Source organism: Diplotaxodon limnothrissa, linkage group LG14 (assembly GCF_057381915.1).
Source record: "Diplotaxodon limnothrissa isolate DT_005_m linkage group LG14, D_limnothrissa_male_GT1.1, whole genome shotgun sequence".
Classification (NCBI taxonomy): domain Eukaryota; kingdom Metazoa; phylum Chordata; class Actinopteri; order Cichliformes; family Cichlidae; genus Diplotaxodon; species Diplotaxodon limnothrissa.
The window spans coordinates 28209099-28235975 of record NC_140609.1 but is presented as its reverse complement, the minus strand read 5'-3'; the positions used below and the strand labels follow the sequence as shown (position 1 = coordinate 28235975).

The 26877-nt window shown below is 37.1% G+C and overlaps 1 protein-coding gene across 2 annotated transcripts in view; it reads left to right on the top strand.

The window, feature by feature from the left end:
* plch1 (phospholipase C, eta 1) overlaps positions 1 to 26877 on the top strand; it is a 74409-nt gene that overhangs the window by 35790 nt on the left and 11742 nt on the right. For both annotated transcript variants that reach the window (XM_085370468.1, XM_085370467.1), the window contains 12 exons: positions 1775 to 1921; positions 5985 to 6228; positions 6597 to 6726; positions 9073 to 9243; positions 9802 to 9895; positions 11340 to 11543; positions 12176 to 12296; positions 16622 to 16793; positions 19889 to 19996; positions 21709 to 21867; positions 22591 to 22653; positions 26652 to 26746. In XM_085370468.1, coding sequence (XP_085226594.1) covers positions 1775 to 1921; positions 5985 to 6228; positions 6597 to 6726; positions 9073 to 9243; positions 9802 to 9895; positions 11340 to 11543; positions 12176 to 12296; positions 16622 to 16793; positions 19889 to 19996; positions 21709 to 21867; positions 22591 to 22653; positions 26652 to 26746 — 1708 coding nt within the window. The remainder of the gene's footprint in view (positions 1 to 1774; positions 1922 to 5984; positions 6229 to 6596; positions 6727 to 9072; positions 9244 to 9801; positions 9896 to 11339; positions 11544 to 12175; positions 12297 to 16621; positions 16794 to 19888; positions 19997 to 21708; positions 21868 to 22590; positions 22654 to 26651; positions 26747 to 26877) is intronic.

Below are 26877 nucleotides of genomic sequence, written 5' to 3'. Positions count from 1 at the left end.
GTAGCCCTTATAAGAAATCGAATCATTGTGTACGATTTTAAAGCTCGTCACTGATTAAGTAAATTACCATCACACTCCTTGTTTGTTCCCTGTTCCCCTTTTCATCCTATGTAAACACAATTTACATTTCAACCAGAAGTCACATTTTTTTCAGATAAAGGTGAGAGAAAACACACCAGACAATCAGTGACAAGCTTTAGAATAGAGAATAGCCTTTATTGTCATTGTTCGTTGTACTCTGTACAATGAAATGCAGTCTTGTCAAGAGAGGGGGAGGCTTTTAAAAGTGTGTCAGCCTTGTTTTAAGGCCAAATATTTGAATACCTGTCACTAAAATATTAACCTTTCAGGTATTTCATAACATTTTTTCTGTTTAACCTCTTTATTCCCCTCTCTATTTTATTTAAGTGTTGCATCCATGTATGTGTGGACTGATGCATGTTAACACAGAAATGATGCATACTTATGTGAAAACATGAAATATGCACAGCCATGCACGCACACATACACGCAGAGGCGTACACACACTCCACTAATGAGGATGGAAATCTCTCCCTCTCTCTGCTGTCATCCCTGTCTATATCTCTGCCACCAGCTGTCACGCAAAGTAAAAAGTTTGAAGCTTTGTCTTTTATCCTTTCTCAAAGCTGGACAGTGCTAGACAGTCAAGCAATCAAACACAAAGTCAATTCTTACCATCATTTCAGTCCCTCTGTGCTCCTCTTCAGAACACCCTGCCCTCTTCTTGCCATACTCCTGTTCATTTCAAGTCACTTTAATTGAACCTTTTCCAGTAGATAACTACCAGAAATTGAGTTTTCAGTTCGTAGTATAGTGTAGACACACATATATACGATGCAGTGCATTGACAGAGAGTGGACCTTCACCTGCCTGTGTTTAATGTGAAAATGTTAAGCATCGGTTTGCGATAAGTGTGTGTGTGTGTGTTTCATGTTAAAGCTGATGGGCAGAGACTTCAAAATGCCACAGTACTTAAAAAAAAAAAAAAAAAAGGAATGATGGCACAGGTGCACACACCAAAACTTGAAGCCGGGGAGTGAATTCATCTAAATCCAGTCACCATAAACTCTTCTCCACAAAGACAACATCAACAAATCATAGATTTAAATCATACTGTTCACGGTGAGGTCTGTAGATAATCCAGAATAGCAGCAACACAGATTCTGCTTTTGAATTATTTCAGTTTATTGGAGAAATCTATTCAATACTGTGAGACCCTCAAAGAGAATTGCATTCAATCCAGCTGGATTGGGGAAGAGGGAGAAATGTCAGAGACAGACACCAGAAACCACTGAAACACTAAAAGTGAAGAAATCTGCAGAGGTATGTAACAAATTCAGCAGCCTTTAATGCAGCCCAATCTTAGCTTCCACCTGCTTCATCATAATGTGAAGATTTTTTTCCTCAAACAGTTCTTTAGGCTCTCTGTGAAACTTAGAACAGAGACATACACATTAGACAAGTCTCTCTCTCTGAGATCGCTCTACTTCTTCCTTCTCTGAGCTGCTCTCATGGGGAGGTCAGCGGGGTAACAGAAAAGCAGCCCTGTGTGTTTACACAGAAGAATCTCTGTTCATTTTGGTGTCTGACCCACATCAGCTGCTGGCTCAACTACTAACTGTGTGACTCTGTGACACTTTGCCACACTTCTTCCTGAGAAAATACAGTTAAAGCCAAACACCTGTTCCTTTTTTTGTCTTGATACGGCTCTCTGCTAACCTTGTTTGTGTTTGTGTGTCTTCGTTATTTGCAGTGGAGCGATGCATGAGTGTTATGCAGTCAGGGACACAGATGGTAAAGCTGAAGGCTGGATCCAAAGGGTTGGTAAGGCTCTTCTACCTGGATGAACATCGTTCCTGCATCCGCTGGAAGCCCTCACGCAAGAGTGAGAAGGCCAAGAGTGAGTATGCATGCATGCACACACACTCCTCTGCATCGATACACAGATTCAAAATAATATACACAAACTATTTTTGCATCTGTCCTTCTGTCCGGCTTTCTATCAAATTATGGTATAATTTCTAAACATCGTGGATACATTTAATGGAGAAAATCTTCTTTATTACAACTTTTTTTCATAGTTTGTCTAAGTTGAAGTAGCACTGTACAAGCCTTCAACCTAAGTGACCATATGGGTGATCTGCCTTGAGTCTGTGCATGCGATTTCAGAGTAAACATCTGTGAGGCTCAGGCACAAAAACAAATAAAACAGAGGACCTTAAAAGACTCCTTCAGACAGATTTTTTTTGGGGCCTCATTTCCACTATGGTCCAAAGATTTGTACTGGATCTTAAATGTCAAGCACACTAATCCCCTGACATATCAAAAAATTGGGTGTTTTTTTAAATGTAGTTTTTACAGGCAACCATGCTATGCTTTAACCTAGTCTATTGGTCAAATGGTTGCTTTTGTAACTCAAGAGTGCAAAATAGTGACTGAAAACAAATGCTGAGAGGAGTTGACCAACCAGAGAAGTTCTGGGAAAGGTTTCTTTGTTGAAAAAAGCTCTTTTGTTACAGTGAGAAATACTCACGATTGAAAGTAGTGTATATTTTTGATTAAAAATCAGAAATGAGCAGAAGTATTTTGTGTTAAATCAAGTGATTTGTGGACCCATCCATCAACCCCAACTCTGTTTGTAGTTTGCCATATGACCAAAGTAGAGTGCAGACATTTTACAGTTGCAGCATGAGATATATCTATTAATAAAAATCAGATAATTTCTCTGTTTCATGTTCTGATTTTTCCCATTAGTTGCTCAAGTCCACCTCAAATTGCTGGCCTGCCCCTTTAGTTGCTGAGGTGATTGTCCTTCTTAATTTTCTATATATGAGGAAAATGTGGACTTTAAAACATTCTTCATTTTACATTATATGACTTTTCAGCTGGTGGAATAAATATGTGGTACTGCTGCATTTTGCGGCAATAGTTTTACAGCTTGTTTTGCAAATTACCACATTTTGTGCAACATCCTCCTTGTTATATCCAAACGACAGCGAGTCGCATTCCCTTGCTCGTCTGAAATTGACGCTGTTGCCATATTTTTCCTTATCTGGTAGTATATAAATACGCATGGTGAACGCAGTGGTTGGGAGGGGTGGATTAATGATGCATTCGCAGTGTGTGGGAGAAAAAAATAAACTCAGTCAATCACATGCAGACAGCTTTATATTGCCTGTGCAATTTATGTTCGGTGGTTACAATAAAGCCATTTTAACCATTGTACGTGGAAAAACTTGTGATACATAGAGTATATTGCTCACCGCTAGCTCCAACAAGACTGTGCTATAAAGTGCTACTATTAAAGTACTGTGTCATACATTACTGTAATATTCTAAGATCGCTGCATCTTACTATAACACACAAATGTTTTTATCTCAGTGAAGTTCTCTTAAAAAATCAGTAGCTGACCAAAATTTGCACAAAGGTACATATTAGGCCCCTCAATGTTCCTATGTATATTATGGATGCAGATATTATGATATCAAAATATTGCCTAGCTACTGCATACCAACAGGCTAAATTGACCTGTTTGTTTTTATACATCTTTAGCACCCTAGGAAAGCATTGTGTCATTTTTATTTCACAACAGTAACATCATGTTTACATACCCAAAACTTGAATTGGCTGTGATATATCATGACATCATTATGCTGCATAGCTGCCTCCTAAAATGGCCTAAAGAGGACCAAAAAATATTGCAGCATTCATTAGATTATTAATATGAATTGCTGAATTTGGAAAAAACAAAAAACAAATCCTAAAATAATGGCATTGGTATTATATATTGTTATTTACACCTGTGTAACTTGTTGGAAAGATTGTGATTTGGTTTAATACAGAAAAAAATAATCTGCTATGGGTTGAAACAAGGCGCTTTTGTTGTTTAGATCTAAACAAATGAGAGTGAGATTACAAACCCCACTCTGCTCTTTACATGCCTAATTGTCTGATCACGCAGATGTTGCACTATTAGACATTGTACTGTTTCTAGTACAATACTCAACAGTTAAAGCTATAAAAAGCTATCAACATAAGATTATTTCTACTTACATAATAATAGCACTAATAATACTTTTATTTATTTATTTATTCTTAGCACATATCATGTTTCAAAGTGCTTGACAGATTGTGGCCATTTCCTTTTTTTTTTGCAGCAGTAAACCTTTTTCCTGGAATGTCTGTTGAAGTTTAATAATCTGAGTTTGCCACATTGCTCTGGCTCTGAGAGGATTATCGTTATATGTTTCACGGCCCCCTCAAAGCATCGTTAGCACTTTTTTATTTTATATCAACCCACTGAGGCATACATCTGTCTATGGACCTGTCCTTAAATGTGTACATGGCAGTGTGTGTGTTTGTGTGTGTCTGTGAGTAGACTGTCAACATTAGATAAGCCTCTTAGATACTCTCCATTGACATGATTAAGAGAAACACACAACAGCTGCATGAATATTTCTTTGAAAGTGTGTGTGTGTGTTTCTAAGCAGTATCAAAACAAGGCGGCCATATTGTTACTTTCTGTCATACTGTAGCAGGATTTCAGAGATGAGATAATGTAACAGGAAGTGACATGGTAAGAGTGTGATGGTGGATAATTTTGGAATGGATCATAACAAAATTGATTTTAGGATGAGTAGAGAGGCAATTAATTTAATGAAAAACTCATCAATTCTTTAATTAGTCATTTAAATATTATGCTAAAACAAAAACGTTTACTCTTCTGAGTAAGGGGCTTTGTGCGTTGATGAGAGTCATTAACAAAACATTTTATAGACATAAGGAAAAAAGCAGCAACTTGAAGTGATGCATTGAGTGGATTTTAGATTCAGCAAAGGTCATAGTTTACTGCAGGCACTCTCTCTTTCCTCACAAAGGCACAGACTCATAGTTAGCTGGGTTTATACTGAAATCTCATTAGGCTGTGATATTCTGCAGCATATAGGAGCAGCTTATGTTCTTTCTCTGCCTTTATGTATTTCACATAAAAGCAGTGTGTGAAGGAACTGGCATCTTTTTAATCATGGTGATTTTTCAAAAAGCTTTTCATGTTCTTTTCATGTTATCCCTTGTTTTATGTTCTGCTGGCTTTGTGTTTTTGTCATTATGCTTCTGTAGGTTCTTCTGTTTCTTGAAGTTAAAGACAATTAATTTTGTTAATCCATTTTTTTTCAATTTGTCAGCAAATAATGAACTTTAAATTTTCCATCCTGTCTCTTCCAGCCCTCAAGCCCATTCAACCTTATTTAAGAATTCGTCTTTAAAAACTCTATTCTCTCCTTATTTCTCTTCTCAGCCCCCACCTGATTTTATCATGTTAAAGGGGAGTTCTTCTGTCCTATAGTCACCAAGTGTTTGCTAACTTGAAATAGTGTGATTGTTGGGGTTTTCTCTTTAATAATTTAGGGTCTTTACCTTGGAATAGAAATTGCCTTGAGACAACTGGCTCCATATAAATAAATTTAAACTGAACCAAATGCATATAATTTTTTATTGATTTTTTTTAAAAAAGTGTTTGGGTGCTGCTTTTTTCATTTTTTCTTTAGATTAAACATCAATATTTTATAGTACACTTTAATTTAGAGCAAATGTGCATTCACGGGATAAATGTCTGTCTTAAATGTAAACAGATGGCATAACTCTATCACTTTTCAATATATATATATCTATATCTATATAGATATAGATATAGATATATATCTATATCTATATCTATATCTATATATATATATAGATATTTTTTTTTTACCAACAATGTTATACCAAAGCTTTAGTTTTTATTACTATAATACCTATTATACCAACTAACTAGCTACTTTTTTTCAAAAGTTTCATATCAGCAGCCTTTCATTTGAGTTGTTATTCAGTATTAACTAGAGAGACAATTATTAATGATACCTAAAAGCTGCCTTTTTAATTTATTATTTTTTTCCTTTCTTTCCATCTTTTCTTTTCACTATCAGTCACCATCGATTCACTGTATAAGGTGACAGAGGGCGGCCAGTCGGACATCTTCCATCGGCATGCGGATGGCACCTTCGACCCTGCCTGCTGTTTCACTGTTTATCATGGAAACCACATGGAGTCCCTTGACCTGGTGACATCAAATGCAGAGGAAGCCAGAACCTGGATAACTGGTCTTCGCTACCTGATGGCCGGAATCAGTGATGAGGACTCTTTGGCTAAACGCCAGCGTACACACGATCAATATCCTTTAAACAAATAGCTACAGAGAAATCATGAACATCGGTTTTCTAGGAAGGAAAAGAGTTTTGTATTCATATTTTTTTAAGTTCAGAAGGAAACATTTAATCCTTTAAAATAAAATTCTTCACCACAATGCAAAGTATAATTGTTTTCCTTAAGAAAATAACTTTGCATTCATGCACGTCGTCAAAAAAATTATTTCTACTATTAAAGCTGGCAATCAGCATATTTTTGCCTAAACTTTTTTCATCCATGTTTGTCAGTGTTTCCTATTAAACAAGTGGAAATGCAAAAAATGATCCTGACAATTTTTATAAACATAGAAACATAAAACCTACGTCTTTTTCCTTAATGTGTGTGTGTCTCACATGGATGAAGCAGACATTTGAAGAGGCCGATAAGAACGGAGATGGCCTGCTAAACATTGACGAAATCTACCAACTTCTTCATAAGCTGAATGTCAATCTGCCACGCAGGAAGGTCAAGCAAATGTTTCAGGTTAGAATATGAAACCATTCCAAATGAATTTATATATTTTTTCTGTATATAAATATTTAGGTCAACATAAAGGTTTTCCATTTTAGCACATTAGAGGAGCTCAGCTGTTGTAATTATTATGCCTGTGTGTAATTCAAATATATATGTTAGAGATATTTAGTAGTATTTTAGCCCTTATGCATGAGATAATTTTATAGGAAAAGAACATTTTAATGTAAGAACAGTAGTGATAGTGAGGAATGTACCGGCTGCAGACACCAGGAGTGTCAGTCTCATTTTTCTTCATGGGGCAAATACAGCCCAGTTTCATTCTGTCTAAATAAGTTTAAGTACACATTCAACCCAAGAGATGCCCTGAGAAAAATTATTGCAATTTCAACACACCATTTTCAACTTGGTTTTAGTTTCTCTACACTATAAAGCAATGCAGCTGGAGAAAATCGAGGAAACTAATTACTGTTGTTCACTGGGATTGCAGAGGCAGAAATAAAGCAATAAATTATATGTGAATTCACAGATAATTTCTATTATTTTTTATTATTATTTACCTTTAATGGATCAGTAATTTTTATATCTTTATAAAAAAGAGACTGTAAATACAGTTAAACATTCACATTGTATGCCCTCCTCATCTGAAATTTCCACATTTTTCAAAGCCATTCTGTGGGCAGGATTGGACCCTCTTGTAGCCCCCCTGCCACAGACTGTATATACCGCAGGCTTTTCTAATGTTAATTATTGTGTACTTTAGGAACGTACAGCATTAAAAATAAAGCTCTTACTTTTAAGTACCACAAAAACAAACATAAATGACACATGGTACTCCCTCCCCAACAAATGTATCCAGCCACAAAGACATCAGAAGTAATTACAACAATCTGACAATTTGTTAATTAACTGGGCCGATTAATTAATTCTTGCATCCCATCATCAAAAAAATAAAACTCAACTGCTTGATTGCCTGTGTAGGTGTCCTGGCACAATAGGCAACTAGGGCCACAACTGTCAAGTTGCTCAGGTATGACTACATCAGAGAAGTGTTGTTGTTCTCTCAATTTAACAAAAACAAAAACTCAGCTAAACCATACTTAATGAAATCATTGGTGGGCCTATTGCTCAGATGTAGAGGCTGAGAAATGGTTTCAGTGCCTTTAAGCTTTTAAATCGCTCTTCATGAGAACATGTTGTGTGGTAAATCCCTATTTAAGCCAAGAATTACATCATTTTTTAAAATAAATCTAATTTGCTGATATGAAAAATCTGAACAGTATTAACCCCTTTAAGCCTCCTCTTCTCCAGTCTTTCATTAGTTCACAGATGATACAGTGAATCTCAGAATGTTTCATCCTCTCACAATGGAATCAATTGAAAGTGTTCAGTCTGCATTTAGATTAGAAAGAAAATTTCCTCAATATATCTTTTTCCAGTGACGCACCAGGAGACATCATCACCTGAACAGCTTTTGGTGCTTAAAATATCCAGAGTCTGTCTGTTTTCTGTCCATGTATTCCAAGTCAATCACAGTGATTTCTCCTTTTCGTTGTGTGTAGATTCTGTCTATGATCGAGTTCCCAATGCTCACAGTGAACTCATTATGGGATTGCGATGGAGGCCTTAGCTAGTATTATTAGATTTAGTGTCGAATGGGCCTCCGTGAGATCCAGGTAATATGAGATGTTGGATCCCACCGAGCCGGTGGAGCGTGGTGGCAGGATAGAATGAGGAGCGAGCCCAGCTGTGTATGTCCCCTGGAAACATCTAGTGAGATATGAGTTTCGGAAGAAAAAAAAAGAGAAAGTGGTAATGTGTTTATATATAGAAAAAATGCTGGTCCATGGTGTCTGCTTGGTGCTAGTGTGAACCTGTGCTGTATGAGTGTAAAAGGATGAGACAGTATGCAGCTACCGTGTGCACACCTGCACAGTTTAAGACTATTTGCACGTTGGTAGGATAATAGCTTTTCAGTTATAGGACATGGAATATGCAACTTCTTGCATTATGATAATTTGGATCAAATATCAAGGAACATATAAATTAACAGGTGGGAAGAACTCATGGCACTTTTCATACTGCAGACAAAATGTCACATTGAACTGCAGCTTCACTGGGAAGAACAAGCGCCAACGGTAGATTTATTCAGAACTGAAGAAGATTAACTTAACATGACACAGAGTACAACAACGTTCAATTGTAATAGTTTTAATTGTGAAACAATGAGCAGAATTTCTGTCTCAGCGAAGCCTTGTGCTGATAATCACACTGCAGAGCTTGAGTGTGCATGAAAATAATAGGCTTTCCAAGCTATCGTCATATCGCCAATGACATATCACTCTGTCATCATCACAGGAAGCAGACACAGATGATCAACAGGGCACTCTCACATACGAGGAGTTCTCTGTCTTCTACAAGATGATGTCTCTGAGACGGGACCTGTATCTGCTGATGATGGCATACAGCGATAGGAAGGACCACCTGACAGCTGAAGAACTGGTCAACTTCCTGCACAACGAGCAAAAGGTGCGCCAATCGAATTCTCAGCAAAGGATGTTAAAATCCATCACAGTTTTATAATGAGAAGTCCAGAGTCTCAAAAATCAGCTCTCTTAATTTTAATTTGGCCTTAGAAAAGAGATTCATTATATTCCTATTCACGCTCTCCTTGTTGCTCCAGTGTCTAACTCCCTTTGCCTAAGCTGTCTGCCCAGAGGAATCTGCTCCACTAAGCCAATGTATTGCATCTAAAATTGGTTTGTGTCATGGGAGCACTTGGCTTGTTTTATATGACTTTTCTATGCTCTTTTTCTTTCTTCTCAAGGTTTTCTTTTTTCTTACAGAGTTTTTACTTCTCTTACATTTCAATGGTGTAATTTTTCATCACGCCCCATTTTTTGTTCCCATCCTAATATACTCAGGTTAATATGTTTCTAAAATTGAGCTGCTGAATTTAGTACAAAAATGGGAAGTAACACTGACTACCTTGACCTTCTAGACTTAAATGAAACTGGGTATTTACTGCCTTTCAAATGCTGCAAATATAGGTCTTTTCACATTTTCTGTTACTTTTTTTCTGTATAGATGACCAATGTGACTCCAGAGTATGTTGCAGAAATCATTGAGAAGTTTGAAGTGTCAGAAGAAAATAAACAACAATGCGTTATGGGGATTGAAGGTAACTTTAACTTCTTTATCCTCCCTTTCAGAGTTTTCTATTTGCATTTCTAAATCTTGGACGTTGTCAGCCTCTCTCTTTCCTTCCCTGTGTTTGTCATGGCACATCATCACTTTGCAACACCAATGCTTATACTTTTATTTGCAATTAGTTTTCATACTCTTAAGATCAAGACCAGCTATTGATAGAGTTGATGCCATTTTGGTTATTTGGAGGTAACAAAGGGGCCAGTTAAAAAAAATAAAATTAATTATGAAACATTATATTACCCTTTGTATGTCTCCAGGTTAAAATTCATAAAAATATTTGACATTCATAAACAACTTTTCTTAATATTGGCTGTAAATTCCAATCCTCATAATAGAAATTCTATAAACTGCTAGCAAGAAATGATGGGAACTATAAAAGGAGGACCGTGAATGGTTCTGATTTTATCTCTGAGTGTCATTTTAAGTATCATCCCATGTACTCAAAGGGTGACCTTAAAGGAGGAGAAGGCGTGAGGATGGATGAGGACAGCCAAAGTGTGAAAATTGGCAAATCAGAATGTGGGTGGTGGAAAAGAGAAAAGTCAGTGAGGCCAGAGTAGATGAGGGGTGGGAGGACAAGGGGGTAAGGCTAATCTTGTCGTCTGAGGCATGAAGTCCGCCATTGTCTGTATGTCTGGCCAACCAGATCGGTATTACCGTGTTGCAGCTCTGAATCATAGGTGTCCAAACAAAAGTCACAGGATGTACATGTTTTTCTATGGCATGAAGAAAAAGATGTGCTGTACAGTTTTTGGTCTCTTAACAACTGTGTTTCCAACAGATGTTAATATTCATGCCTCCAAGTGTGTTGTTACAATCTAAACTTAATCTCAATATCCCATGGTCAGGCACATGTGATCAATCACCAAATTTATGCTACATTTTTAAAATCTCTTTCTTATTTTAATTCCCCTCCTCAGTCTGCTTCCCCACATTAACTCTCTGCTTCTCCTTTCTTCCTTCCTTTCTTTTCCTTATTTTCGCTTGCTCTTGGTATTCCTGTCTCATTTCTTTGCATTCTCGCTGGATGAAAGGAAACTTTCTTCCTTCTTACTCCCCTTCATGCTGGACCACCCCCCCAAAAGTTAACAATGTGAAGTATATCTAACAGTGTGGCTTGAAACCACATCGCTGTGGTTTTTAGAGTTATTTGTGATCCATTTGTAGTTTTGTAGAGACTGACTTGGTGATCAAGAGATGTGGGTAGAAGTTCTGAAATAATCCCATGGATTGTTATTCAAAAAAAGAAAAATACATTTTACTAGTTTAGGAAAAATAAAGATATATATAAAAAGGGGGGTTAGTCTATTTCACACAAAAGCTGTAAAACATAACTGAAACTATGGTTTCAGTATGGATGTTTATTTTTCACCTGTAATTTCTTTTGTTAATTAAAATTCATATTTTTCTTTCAGGTTTCACAAATTTCATGCGCTGTCCAACGTGTGACATTTTCAACCCATTGCACCATGAGGTAAATCAAGACATGGACCAGCCTCTGTGTAACTACTTCATCGCCTCCTCTCATAACACCTACTTGACTGGAGATCAGCTCCTCTCCCACTCCAAGACTGACATGTATGCCTGGGTGCTGCAGTCTGGTTGCCGCTGTGTAGAAGGTAAAGATATAGCTCTATTTAAATGTGTGATCTGACCCATTGCACGGAAGACATTAAGCATGTAGGAAAAAGTGAGAAAAAGGAAGGTAAAAATGTTCAAATGGATGATAGATGACTTCCATTACACTACATCACTGGGTCTACTGCTTAATGGTTCATGCTGTAGAACAGTACCCTCATTAATGTAACTAGTAACACCTGAGCCTTTCATATTGTAACTAATCAGTATGTCTGCAGTGAAAATGTAGTACCGTAATTAGACAAAAATGTTTGGTGGCTCATAATAGTAAAAAATGATCTTGATTTCAGCATGTACTAAATTATGTTGTTTGTGTGTGTTTTTTCTCACTGCATGGATCCTTTTGGGAACAAAAGAGCTTCACCTCAACATAAAACACAATCTTACAACCTGTAATATCCCAACTGGTCATAACATTTAAAAACATGCAAAAGAGCTGTGAAATCAAAGGTTATTCAAATACATTTTGTGTTTCCCATATGGAAAGTTGAACAGCGATAACAGACTAAAAACTCACAGCAGTAGCATTGTGTTGCTGTATTTTCTTCCGAGGAGAGAACTGTATATAAATAGTTTCAGTATTTATGAATCATTGCTCCTTCTTCTCCTACAGTGGACTGTTGGGATGGTCCCGAAGGAGAGCCGATGGTCCAGCATGGCTACACTCTGACCTCAAAGATCCCATTCAAGTCTGTCATAGAGACCATCAATAAATATGCCTTCATAAATAACCAGTGAGTCAAAACTTCTCTGTGTTTATGTGTGTGTGTTTTTTAATGTGTGTGTCTGGAGGAGAGAGACAGAGTGTTTGTGAATGTTTAATGGATACTAGACACTTCCATTATCCTATTATTAGTGATGGGATTTCCGGCTCTTTTTAGAGAACCGGCTCTTTTGATTCGGCTCACTAAAAAGAGCCGACTCCTTCGGCTCCGAACCGGCTCTTCAGGTTGTTTTGTTGCTTTCACTAATTTATTATTAACAATAATATAAAATTATGCACAAAAGGAATTAGTAATGTAAAAAAAGTGGTTTTATTTATATATGTTTATATATAAATATATGCAGTGGCCCCTAGAGACAAAGCACGTACAAACTCCAAAACACATTTCTAGCATGAACTGAACTTCCAAAACAGAGCTACCTAGATCACTTAAATTACACAATTGAAAGCATATGTGTACGTTTGTGTATTTATACACAAGCACTCCTATATATTCAAATAATTTAAAAAAAAAGTTCATTTACCTGTTACTACCACACACCAAATCCGGTCGTTGGTACTTGCTGGCTTGTGTAGCCACTAGGTAACAAAAGCTCAACACTGCGCCCAGCATCCTGGAGCACTTCTGTTATCTTTTGTATGTGTTTTGAGTTTTTATGTGCTTCAGGGTTTGTACGTGCTTCAGAGTTTGTACGTGTTTTGGAGTTTGTACGTGCTTTGTCTCTAGGGGCCACCGTAAATATACTTTTATTTATTCACGCCACATAAAATGTAATAAATAAATCATATAATACAAAAATCAACTATTCACATTTCAACTTTTAACTATTTAAAATTTTCAGCTTTTTCCTTTTACAAACTTAAAGTGAAACAACACAAAACACTGCAAACCACAACACAATTAAATATAAATTAAAATATGAAAACAAAAAGAACATGTATATTCTCTGTCATATAGGCCTGCACGAATAAACTTTCTGAATCCTTTATCATCCGCAACTGAAAATAGTTGTGGATGATTACTATACCTTTCTAATGTGACGTTGTTGTCCCTGACTCTTTCTCTCTCTTTCCCTCCTGCTCTGTTCCTGTGCTACTGAGTGTAACTACCGCCCCTCCCCCCTCACCCCAGCGTAAAGCACAAGGCTCGCATGCTGACTGAAGCAGAAACAAAGTGCGAGAGAGGGTGAGAGAAAGAAAAAAAAAAAACCCACGGCTCGCGATAAGGAGCCGGCTCGCGTTGTTCACGTCAAAGATCCGGCTCTAAGAGCCGTTTTGTTCGTGACCGACACATCACTACCTATTATCCCATTATTTTAGTGGGGGAGAAAACAGCTTTGAATACTAAATGGAAATTATGTTTGGCTTATTTATCCTTCAGTTTACTCACTAACATGATATAAACATAATTTCTGTTTTTCACACTGTTATAACGAAATATTGGTGATTACAATGAAGGTTTCCCCAGAAATGTTTAAATACGAAGTTGCAGAAAGTAGATAATTAGAGAACACTGTGATTCCTGGCACTGAATAGCACCTATTACCCAGCCATCTGTTTAGCAGCACTTCCTCTAGCTCCCCGAGGAGCCACGGTTTGTCTCTGTCAGGTCCAACATTACCCAAACAAAGTGTTGAATGATGCAGCTTCCTGCTGCCACATTGGCTCAATTTGACATCCAGTATTGCAGCTTCTTGTGATGGCAGCGATTGTGTTATAAAACCATTTATCTGTTTCTAATAAAGACGATATTGGAGTACCCTCAGTTTCTGTAAGTAAACAAAAAGTGTGACTACATTTGGCAGCATGTTGAAATGTTTGGTAAAGTTAATTAAAAGTTGTATGCCTGTTCTTTAACTTATTTTCAACTTAACTTTGTTCATTTTTGAGACATTGTTGGCAGAAATATACAGCTATTTTAAGTTTAAAGGGAACAGATTGACGGCATGTCCTATTCAGAGTTTGCCTGTAACTGTCTACTTTAAACCTTTAAAATTCATGATACATGTTCTATAGACCTGTATAACTACTATATTACCTAGCTGGATCAAATATTTGTAATAATGGGTCATTATCCGTTTGCATTGTTAAACACCGTCTGATCAGTTTTGCAGCATTTTGCGTACTCTGAGCAAAGAGTATAGCCCCTACACATCAGAACATGTCTGCCCGCCTGAGGTAGATGTATCATTTATTCAATTAGATGTTGGGATGTTGTTTTTCTTAACGATGGAAATAATATCATGATTATCCACTTACGTTTTTTCTGTGGTTTTTCTTATGGTCCTGAGCTGGTCAGTCCATTCGTTTTTCATGAATGTACTAGATTGTTTATTTGGCCACTCCTGAAGTTTTTGCTGCCCTTTGCACTTTGCATTGCATTTTTTTAACCTCTTGCACTACCATCTCTTTAGGCCCCATATTTTAAAATCCCCCCCCCCAAAAAAAAATAACGTGCATAAATGAATTATCTCCAGGATTTTCCTCTAACTGTTAAAACCACCCTGAAATTGTTTAATTTTGTTTTAGTTACTTTTTGAGCTTCTGTAAGTAATTCTTAAACAGGTAATGTCATGGCACTGGGTGATCCAGTGTTTATGTAATTGGACCTGTTTAATTCCGATTCATTTAATATTCTAAGGTTTAGTTTCTGTTTGTTGTTGTATTTTTGCTATGTTTAGTATTTTTTTTCTCAATTCAGGGGCTGCATCCTTCTGAGGCCGCATTTGAAGGCCAATTACGTCATAGCGACGCAACGAAGGCTGTCCCAATTTGAAGGCTGCTCCAAATGTGGCCGACAGTTATTGTTTGGCTTTTTTTCAGTGTTTTATTTGTTCCTGAGTAAATCCGTTTGGCTGAGATTAAAATCATAGTTTTCACACAGCTAAATAAACATCAAACAGAAGACTGATTAAACAGAAGTGTGAGATGGTTGAGAATTTACTCCAATGTCCTGTTATAGTTTACATAGCAAGGAGCAGACATAGACCGCGAAGGTCAGGTCCTCGGAAGGATGCAGCCCCTGAATTGAGACACAGCTATTGTTTACATGTCCCTCTCTTCTCTCCCCATGCGGGTAGTGGTTCTTTCCATCTGTTTGTCATCCTGTCAGTGGATCAGATTATTTTATGTTTGTGACCATTTACTTGGGTACTTTGCCTTTTGTTCCTGTTAATTTTTTTCTTCTGAGTTTGGTTCTGTGTTGGTGAGTCCTTTTGGGTCCACAACTCTGCCTCTGACACACCTACAACTGCAGTTATGAAAGATAATGGATTTTTATTCATTGTTTGATTCCACTGTGGTGTACAGCAGCAAAACTGAAATAAATAAATAAATGAATAAATAAAAGTGCCTTTATCCAGCAAGCTATGGACCTGTACTGAGTACAAATCAATAGTTTAAGCCATTAATGACCCAAGAAATAAAACAAAGATTTTATGATGATGCGCTCTAGTATAAAATAAATGTTTAGTATTGTCATGTGAAACGTGCCAATTATGAAAAAATTACTGATCCTAATTAACTTAAGTGTTTATAATAATAATGACAGCAAGAACAGACTAATAAAATCAATGTCATGTGCTTTATTGCTCTCTTTTCTCTCCTGTTGCCATTTTCACTTTCTATATTCAGTAAATTTTTTATCATCAGTGCCACCTGTTAATGAGATTAATGGGCCCGAGGCTATAATGAAAGAGAGTGAGTCTCTGCTCTCCCGCATCACATGCGCGCACACACAAACAGGCACAAGCACACATTACGCAGTTCATTGGGCTGCCTCGGTGTTTCACCTGGGAGGAGCTGCTAGATGTTTGAAATGAAATGACTCTCTCTCTGTTGTCTCTTTTTGTCTTTAGCTCTTTGGCAGAGAACTAGTGCCTGCGTCTGTGTCTGTGTGTGCGTGTGCGCGCGTGCTCATGTCCCTGTGTGTGTTGTTCATGCAAGTGTGTGTTTCAAGGATCAGAGGTGGGAGTGAAAGCGAGGCTGTGTCCCCTGAGGGAGAGCTGTCAGTCTGACAAACCTGACATTTGAGCTGTACTGCTGTGTGGCCACAAGTCATTTCACCTTTTCTAAATGAAAACACACACACACACAGCCCACTGACTCGCATACACCATGCCATGCCACAGCTGTATTTTTATGATTTACCTCCTCTTTGCTCTGTTGAATTGAGGTGAGAAATGGGAGCACAGTTTGAAATGTGATTTATGATCATGTCAGCAGATCCATCTCACTTCAGTCCATTGATTTCGTTTAAGGCACATTTTGAGAGTGTGGACAGCGTTTATGTAACTTAAAGAAAGCTGAGTATGTGTCTTGTTCTTTTTTTTAAAGGTATCCAGTGATTCTCTCCATAGAGAACCACTGTAGCATCCAGCAGCAAAAGAAGATTGCACAGTACCTGCGAGAAATCTTTGCAGACAAACTGGACATAGGAGATGTACTGAGTGGAGACTGCAAAACATTACCCAGTCCTCACAGCCTGCAAGGCAAGATACTCATCAAAGTAAGAATAAGTCTAAAGTGGTTAGACGAATGGAAGATGGACTGACAGTGCATGCTTTAAATGAATGAATGTCTTACTGAATTCAAATATGACGTGTCAGTTAGTACACTTGTGAATAAATGCAACTGCATCAGCTCTCCTCTCACTTCAGTGAACAAAGTAGTGTGCTGAGCATATGCCAATTTTACTTCATGTGCACGAGTTCAGAAGGTACTGCAAGGCCACTAACTATTTCCAATAAACAGATGAAGTGAAGGAAGAGGAGCAGGGAGTGGGAGAGGGTGTGGAAGTGGTGCAAAACTAGGTCAATGTATTAATCATAGGCAAGAAAGAGAGAAGAACGAGACGCTAGTATATGATGAGTGAGGCTTTAAGTTTTGTTATCTGCAAACACAAAAGTCTGCAGAACTGCTGAGCTCCAGTTTAATGATTAAATTATTTTAGTTTTCGAGGCAAAATTGATTCAGAGGATCAAATCTTCTTCAGGGTGCTGGATCAAAATATAGCCTTAAAACTTTTGAAGAGAATAAATTATTTAATTGCAGCCCAACCTTGTGCCGTCTTTATGCTTTTTCTGAGATGTTGGTACAATTTTGCCTTGCACTTTATTTTTTTTGTGCTTGGATGTGTGAATATTTTTTAAAATAACCATGACAACTAATTGTAACTAGCAATGTTGAATTGAAAAATATTTTATAATACAACCTACCACATACAACATCACAACAAATCTTTGAAATATCAAAGTTTATCATCCTTCTTTATTTATTTGTATTTAGCAAATTGAAAACAAAGAAAGCCCAGTTTCTTGTACTTATTCAAGAAACTCAATATATTGCAATTTTCCTCAAATGACAGATCATAATATAAAATTTTTAATTTTTAATAAATTTTTTCATGAACTTAAAATTAAGTTATCTGAGGCTTGTGACATTGCACTTTGTCCTGCTGTAAGCAGCCTGTCAGCAGATAGTAAACTGGGGTCATAAAGGGATGGACATGGCCACCAACAATAGTCGGGTAGGCTGGGTGTTGGTACTTAGGGGCCCAAAGTGTGCCAAGAAAATGTTCCTCACACCATTCTATCACCAGCAGCCTGAACCATTGATACAATGCAGCATTAATCCATGCTTTTATGATATTTACACCGATTTACATTTCTGATCCTGCCATGTGAATACTCCAAGAGAAATCTAGACCTGTCGGACTATATTATTATTATTATTTTTTTAGTCCAGTTAGGTGAGCCTGTGTAATGTTTCCTGTTCTCAGCTGACAGGAGTGTCATCTGGTGTGATTTTCTGCTGCTGTAGCCCATCTGTTTCAAGTTTGACATATCATGCATTCATCCAAAAAAGTTGTTATATGAGTTACTGGTGACTTCTTTTCCACTCATATCAGTCTGGTCAGTCCCTCTGACTTAAGACATCCACAAGGCTTTTTTTTTTTAAACCAGAAAACTGCATATTTTCTGTGTTTCAGACCATACTCTGTAAACTCTAGAAATAATTTTATTGGAAATTCCAGACCAGCCCATTTGGCACCAACCAGCAGGTCAAAGTGCACCTTTCTTCCACATTGCAATGCTTGGTTTTAGCTTTAGCAGATGTGCAAATGCCATGTGCATATACTTAAATCTATCCATGCATTACTATTGGCTGGTGAGATATTTGAAGTTGACAGATGTACATAAAAGAGTGCCTGGTTAGTGTACACAAATGTTTCCTTTAGGGTAATTTTAATAGTTTTTAATTTGGCATGTGACTGTTGTAGTTTGCATCTTAACAGCAGCCAAAGTAGGCTTCTTACCATAGTATGCTTCATGATAATTTTGTATTATGTCATTTAAACATGATTGTTTTGAAGTTTCTTTTAAGCTTGTTCACAGTACACCTCAATGTGAACAAGCAATAACAAAATATACTTACCAAATTTTTTTGAACACACAAAATCTTTTGTGTATTACTAAACTGGTGTACTTCCACAGCAATCAGATATATTCTTCAGTCAATGTAATCATATAGATAAAAGCAACAATTTAGAGTGACCTTACAATGGATGTTGCACTTGCAAGTTTATCTAAGAACATTACCATGTCTATCCTCACAAGCTTATCTGTTTAGAGCAATAGCCTCTCCCAAGATGCAGGAAAAGTGTCCAGCAAAAATGATCTAAAAATTGTGGTTGATCTAAAAAGACCTGAGACCCAAGATCCTTATCCACCAGTGCAGTAGGAGTTGCCCAGAGACCCCAAGAGAGAGTACAACAAAAGCTTTCACCATTTGTTGGATTTTTTAAAATATATATAAGAATGAGATATAGTGCAGCTTATCTGTAATGTTGAAGAAGGTCTGCATTGTTCTCTGTGAAAAGAAAACCTGGATCTGTCTTATATGGTCAGATGTCTGCAAAGTTAAAGAGCATTATTGATTTTCTATAAAGGCCCTTTGCTCCCCCATCTTTTTTGTCCCTCTGTTTGAGAGGCTTTCACCTTTCTCAATAAACCAGAGGAGCAAGAGCAGAAGAGGCCAGACAGTCACAAGACAATGAAGAAAACTGGCGTAAAGATTTTTGACAGTCACAGATAGATAGAAGGAAAGGGGATGTATTACTTGCTGAAGTGAGGGCGGTGATGTACTGCAGTAAGCATAGAGTATGCCATTGATAGTAGAAGAAGACGCTTAGAAAATTTTAACTCCCACTCACACCTCCAGAGTGGCTTACTAATGGGCTTCCACTGTGTGCTGAAAGGAGTGCTCGGAAAGCTTCTCAGAGACTCTGCAGATAACTGTTTAGAATGTATGTGATTGCACATATGTGTGTCTTTTGTTGTTTTCTGTGCTTATATCCTTTAATTTTTTCCTGCTGAATCTAGTAAAGCATCTTCAAAAATTAGGAGGATGCTCATTATCTGCCTGTATATATTCTGGAGTCAGAGATATTGAATTGTGCTGTGTTATTCTTGGACTATCTTAGAAGTCCAAGCAGAGTGGGTGTTCATGTGTATAAAAGGGATGAGCGATGCATTTAAGACATATGCATGGGTCAAATGTCTATCCTCTCATGTCTTGGTCTGTGTTTTTTTTCCCATGCAGGGAAAACGCCTGCCTGCCTATCTGTCTGCGGATGCTGAAGAAGGGGAGGTGTCCGATGATGACAGCGCTGATGAAATTGAGGACGACTTCAAGCTCAAGAGCAGTAATGTAAGAGAGAGGAATAAATCTATGAATGATGATGTGCACACACCGAAGCATGAACCCTCAAATTATCATGTCCAAATAGACAAGTTTTTTTGCATTACTTGAAACCTTCTTGCTTGTTTTCAGTTAGATCCTGTCATAATTTCTTGACTTTTTTTGTATCTATGCACTTAATATATACATCATTATGTTGGTAACAGTATTATAATATGATGATAATATGATTATGAGACTGTTATAATATGATGCAAACTGCATATTTCAGTTCCACATTAATAAGAAAAATTAAATAATGTAATATTACTCAGGTAAAACCACTGTCGATACAAGATATTACTTGGATTTCAGTTGAATTTTACTTTGGTAATTAACTTGTCATTTCCATGTTATTGCAGTCTCATTTCTACGTTGTTATCACACTGTTACCATATTATTACTGAGCTGCGTGTAGGAAATGTCTCCAGATAAGTTTCTAAGCCACACTTGTTTGTACCATGAAAATCAAATAACCAGGTCAAGTAACATTGATTAATTAGCGATGAACTTAAATTATGTCAAAACATGATGTTGATAAATTATTTATCTTAATTCAAAATGAATAACAAAAAATAATAACAAAAACAACAGCCTGTCAAAAAGCAAACAGGCAAGCAAACAAAAAACAAACAAACAGTTTGCAGTGAATTAATCCCAACCGCCACGTACAGGCACCATAAACAGAGGTTAGATAATGAGATCTAAATGGTATTGTTGTTCTAGAGGTAATGACTTCAATAATTTTTGCTTGCAAAGTTTTAATGATCGTCATTGTTGTAATGTTTTGGAATAACCGGTGCTTAATCAAGCAGGCGTAGATTCAAGTCAAAAGTAAACAGAAAAAAAAAATACTTTAAATGCACTTAGTACTCAGCCTGCTAGAAAATATGTCCAAGAATGCCATTAATGCCAGCTTATGATAACTGCTCTTTAGTTTTCCCTGAGCTATTTTCATAGCTATTCTTAATCATCATCATATTGTGATACAATAGTGCCATGGTCCTCCTTACAATGCTTAAAAGAGGACAAGACTCTTCCAGATGGTATAGTTGTGTAACCAAATATGGCATCATTATTCCACATTTAGCTGAGAGGCACGAGGCTGCAGATGCCACTTCAGATGATCATTGCCAATTTAAAACGGGAGATGGCAGCAGTCACAGCTGAACATTACAATAATAGTGTGGTGTAAGTTTTGTACAGTAATGATGCATCGGATTTGTAAAAAGGTGACTTGCATGGTCTTGATTACTCAGACTGTTTGTAAATATTTATTTTTATTGTCATTTTGAATGGAATGATGCACATACTGAGCTCCAGATATAATTCACTGAGAAAATTACTCATTCACATTCAGCCATTCATTCAGCAGGTGTACAGTTTTATACAAGATGGAGATGTTTATTCATTATCATTATCGCTTATACACTTCTGACCTGTGGAAAGGAAATCGATACTCCTCAGATATACACAAGATTATATGTGATTATATGCAGTTATCATCTTCTACTTCTATTTCTTGCAAATATATGGCACTCTGTATACAGGTTTGATTTATAGCAGTTTGGTGTTGCAATTTCAGGTGCTTTGCATTAGCGATAAGGTGTGCTCCTGCTTCAAAAAGGCATTACTCTACACCACACTGAAAGCGTTTTCCTTTTGTCTCTTCTTTCACCTAGGGCAATAGTCACCACCAGGTGGTGGAGTCTCACATCAGAAAGAAACTGGACTCTCTTTTAAAGGAGTCTCGGATCGGAGACAAGGAAGACACTGACAGCTTCAGCATCAGAGCTTTGCTCCGAGCCACACACCAGGGTCTTCAGAAGAATCTGCGGCAGGTAAAGTTCAAGGCGATGTGTGGGGATGAGTATGGAGGAGAGTTATACTTGTTAACAGATGAAGAGAAGAAATCAAGGGGATACAACTAGGCCATGGGATTAGTCATGGAGGGGGATGGAGAAAATAAAGAGGCAGACTAGTTACTGCACCAAACACACTAACCAAATACATGAAAACACAGAGACACACACATCTGTCTGAAGGATCTTATGTTTCCACCCACGTAATCCAAATTCATCCAAAGGCTGTCAAAACAGACTGAAAGTGATGAGAAACTAAATGTCTGCAGTGTTACTTAATATTTAATTTCCCTGCTTGCCTCTCGTGCTATTTTTAGAAGCTTCAGTTTCCTGACAGTCATTTTAATGTAGTGGGTGTTGTGCATCGGGGTTTCCTATTCATTTTATTCTACTCATGGTTGGCTGGTGATACCCTTCACCTCATTTTGTCACCACACATTTTTACTTATTTATTTCTAGGTGTTACTTACTGTACTTTTTTTTTCTTTTTTCCCACCCACTTATCAGTTGTATTGTGCTGTACTGGCTAATGCCTTTTATATGCATCTCTTGAGATTTAGGGTTTAAGTGACTCACTTGGGTGCTAATGTGACTGTTATAAGATTCACACCAAATGATTCTCATGCACAAATCTAAAAAAGTGCACGTGAACAGAAATATGAAAGCCTCTGAATGCATTTTTTTTTTAAATATATATTTTAGAGCTCCAGAGGGGTTCTGAAGAAATCCCAAAGCAGATCGTTCATCACGACACTCAAACAGAAGGTAAGAAGCATAGAAAAGGAGGTGGCTTTATGTGCTTGTTTCTTATTCTGTTTATCTGGGGTCCCAAAATGTAATTCATCTTTGTTCAGCTTCAGGTTAGGTTGTAATCAGTTATTTTACTTCTTAGAATATTAAACCACTTTCGAATGATCTTTTTTGGGAGGGGAAACTAATATTCAGCAGGATGAGATTTTGTTTTATTTGAATGGCAGACCAAACTTGCCCCAAGAAATCAATGCTGTCTTTGTGCATGAAGGAAAAATGTGCAAGCCTGCACTAAACGGCTGAAATCAATGAGTCTCTTGTCAGAACAGCCAGCCTGACTGAATTCACCCAGGGTGGTGATTTAACATGCTCCATCAGCTCAACAGCAGAGCTGCAGTTTGTTGTATTTATACTGTGTTTTTGAACCCTCAAATTATCATGTCCAAATAGACATGTTCTTTTGCATTACTTGAAACCTTCTTGCTTGTTTTCAGTTAGATCCTGTCATAATTTCTTGACTTTTTTTTGTATCTATGCACTTAATATATACATTAAACAATCTGTATCACAAATAGAAATATTGGAGTTGTCTTTCAATGAGTAAAATGAAAGGTGTTCTTGGTTGACTGATTACACTTCCAGTGTGCTTGATCATCTTATTTTCATGTTATTGTCTTTCCCTGTCACTGATGGTTTGCACTTTTTTAACAGCATGCATAATAACACAACATGCTCTTATACGATCCATAATAATGACTATTATTAACACGTTCAGACAATGTTTTGACTGACACAAATATAAAGAAAACAAAATTGTAAAGCTAAAATTGGCTGCTTTTAAGAATAGCTTTTTTTTGCAATTGTTTTTCCATCAAAACACTAGTGACAATATTTAGAAATGTAAATAAATGGCATCTACTCTAACTTCCTTGAAAAATATAAAATTCAAAAAATGCATTTACTTATATTCTCAATGGAAATAATTGGAAGTCGTAGCATTTTTTTTAAAAATAACAGCTGTGCAATAATAATGGTGGTTAATAGGGTGGAAACAAGAAGGTAATAAGATGAAAATAGCAAGTTATTATCACTTGATTACCAAAATAATTTCATATTATTAAATAGGTATTATCTTGTACCAACAATATTTGCACCACCATAATATTACCCATAATATGGAAACCAATATATGCTTATTAGGCAAAACCAGTTAGCAACAGAATATCATTATGTTGGTAACAGTATTATAGCTTCAGTTTCCTGACAGTCATTTTAATGTAGTGGGTGTTGTGCATCGGGGTTTCCTATTCATTTTATTCTACTCATGGTTGGCTGGTGATACCCTTCACCTCATTTTGTCACCACACTTTTTTACTTATTTATTTCTAGGTGTTACTTACTGTACTTTTTTTTTCTTTTTTCCCACCCACTTATCAGTTGTATTGTGCTGTACTGGCTAATGTCTTTTATATGCATCTCTTGAGATTTAGGGTTTAAGTGACTCACTTGGGTGCTAATGTGACTGTTATAAGATTCACACCAAATGATTCTCATGCACAAATCTAAAAAAGTGCACGTGAGCAGAAATATGAAAGCCTCTGAATGCATTTTTTGCACGAAACAAACTAGATATAGAATGTTAACTAGTCAGATTTTACTGTAGATATTGTAACTGTCATGTATGGCTGGAGCAGTCAGGAAATGGACCCAAATGCAGACACTTGTGCACGGAAAATAAACTTAGAACGACAGCTTTTCTTCTTGCTAGAGGAACATCCTTCATAACATAAATTTACAGAAAAACAAACCAAAACCCTGAGAATAAAACTAAGAACAAAACACAGGGCAACTAAAAACATGGAGAGACTCACAGTACGTGAGGAAGTATGACATGCCAAACGGCAAAGGAAAACACAGGGCTTAAATACATGCGGGAGTAACGAGGGAATAGGAAACGGGAGGGAAACACAGCTGGGACTAAATAGATATAAAAAGACAAGGACACAGGACAAGGACTATCAAAATAAAACAGGAAACACAGGACAGTTGAGGACAGTGCAGACTTCACAAGGGGACATGGTTGACAGGGAAGACAGATCTAAACATAGATACAGAACTAAACCTAAGAACCAGGAATCCAAAAGACACAGACTTGATACTGAGGAGACACAGGGAACATGGAACACGGAGCACAGAACAGTAACCAAGAGACTAGAACCTAAGTAGCAATGAAATCAAAGACTATATAATAATACAAAATATAAAACACTGGGTCACCGACTGTGTGGATCTTCTTATATTCTCTGTGCTACGCCAAGCCTGACTGTGTTAGTGCTGCGTTGTATTCACTGTATATAAGAAAAAGACCAGCTCTTCTTCTAGGCAAGAGCTAGTGTTACACAACCTTAACACTAAATTTATACCAGCTCATCAAATAATTACAATATTGCAATGCATTTTAGGAACAACCCTGAAAATGAACATAATTGTTTATGAACACTTCTTTAAAATAGTTTGGAAAAAAAGCCACACAACTTTAAAGCCTTCTTGAAGGTAGTGCTTACCTCAAAGCTGTTATGTTAGACTACATATGTTTTTATTAAGCAGAGCTTTAATTTGGTGCAACCTTGCCACACTGTTTGCTCTATTTCATCATCAGAGACAGCTCTCTAACTGATAAGCATCACTTACAAGAAGTGAAACAGAAGCAACTGCTGCTTTCTTTTAGTTGAAAGCTCCTTTTGAAGTCATTTATAGCAAATGCTAATGTAAATGACACTTTATGACACATTAAAAAAAACAAACCCCAGAATTTTTAACTCTGGCACTAGAGGAATGGTTAAGCTTAGTTTCTGACATGTTAAATTCTACATAAAGAGAACGGTCCCTGCACACACCATAAACTAGTGATGCAAAGTTTTATGAGTAATCACCTTTATCCTTCGATTAAAGATTTCCATCTTGATGAGAGTAGTCTCATCCATTGAGCACAAGAGGTCATTGAATATTTTAATGAGTATGGAAATTATGTGAATCTAAGTTACGGCCTTTAAACTCGTCATCTCCTTGAACAGTGCTTTTTACCACCATCATCGAAACATTAAATCAACAAGTATGCTTTGGAAAAAAACGGTACTTCCAGCTAACGGTAGCTTAGGAAACTCATAGAATCCATGTTTTTGTGATGGTCTATGCCACTATGTTAGTTTTTTCTTTGTCACATACCTTTGAATTATAATTGTAGATATAAAGCATACTAATATGCATATACAAATTTTAATTTTCTTTATGGTAAATTTCTCCTATAGAGTGTGGCCGACTGTAAAAAAAATCTAGTGAAACTGATTACAATGCTTCTCAGTTCTTCAGCATGATTTCAATTTACCATGCATTTAACGCAAGTTTGTGTCAGTTTTAAGAGGGTGGTGGTTTTTGAAAAGATTCCCTAAACATTTCCACATTCCTCAGTTTGGTTATTTCTCTCTTTGAATTTCTCTCTCTCTAGCCATTCGCTTCCTTTTACCTTCCTCATTTTCCTCTACTGCCCACACACATCTACTCTTCATTCTTTTATGCCTCCCTCTTTGCATTTTGTGCACCCTCCCACGTGTGTGTATATATCTGTTCACACATGGGTGCAAGTAATCTGCTGGTAGGCAGCCTTAACCCTGTAATTACTCTTAGAACAGACTAGCTAAACGCACATCAAAACTAAGAAAACAGAAAACAATTTATTCAAAAAAAGTCTCGCAGTGATTGAGTATGCTATGTATGACACATCCACTGGCATGCACAATCACACACTCAAACATACTGCAACAGCCACAGTGAAACGGACTTGCTGAAAAAACACTAGTGACAACTCGTAGGCATAAAGAACGTGTGCTGTGAGAATGTAGGTGGCTTTATGGATATTAGATATGTTTTTGTTTATACTTTTTATTTAGAGGGCAAACCTTTACAGTAGTGTAATTGTGTGTTTGTTTACATATCGCTGTCTCTTCACTATCCAGAGGCACTCCAAATCCAGGCTGACATGCCAAAGCATGGACAAGGAAGAAGATGGTCAGGAGAGGTCTGGGAGGGAGGCTGGAGGACAGTTCAACAGGTGACCTTTGAACCACTTCATCACAATACTGACAATCTCTGACAGCTGAGAGGTTGGATACTTGCTGACTGCTGGGAGCATGAAACAATCCAGGTCACTGGTAGTGCCATGCAAACACTGAAGCTTCTCCA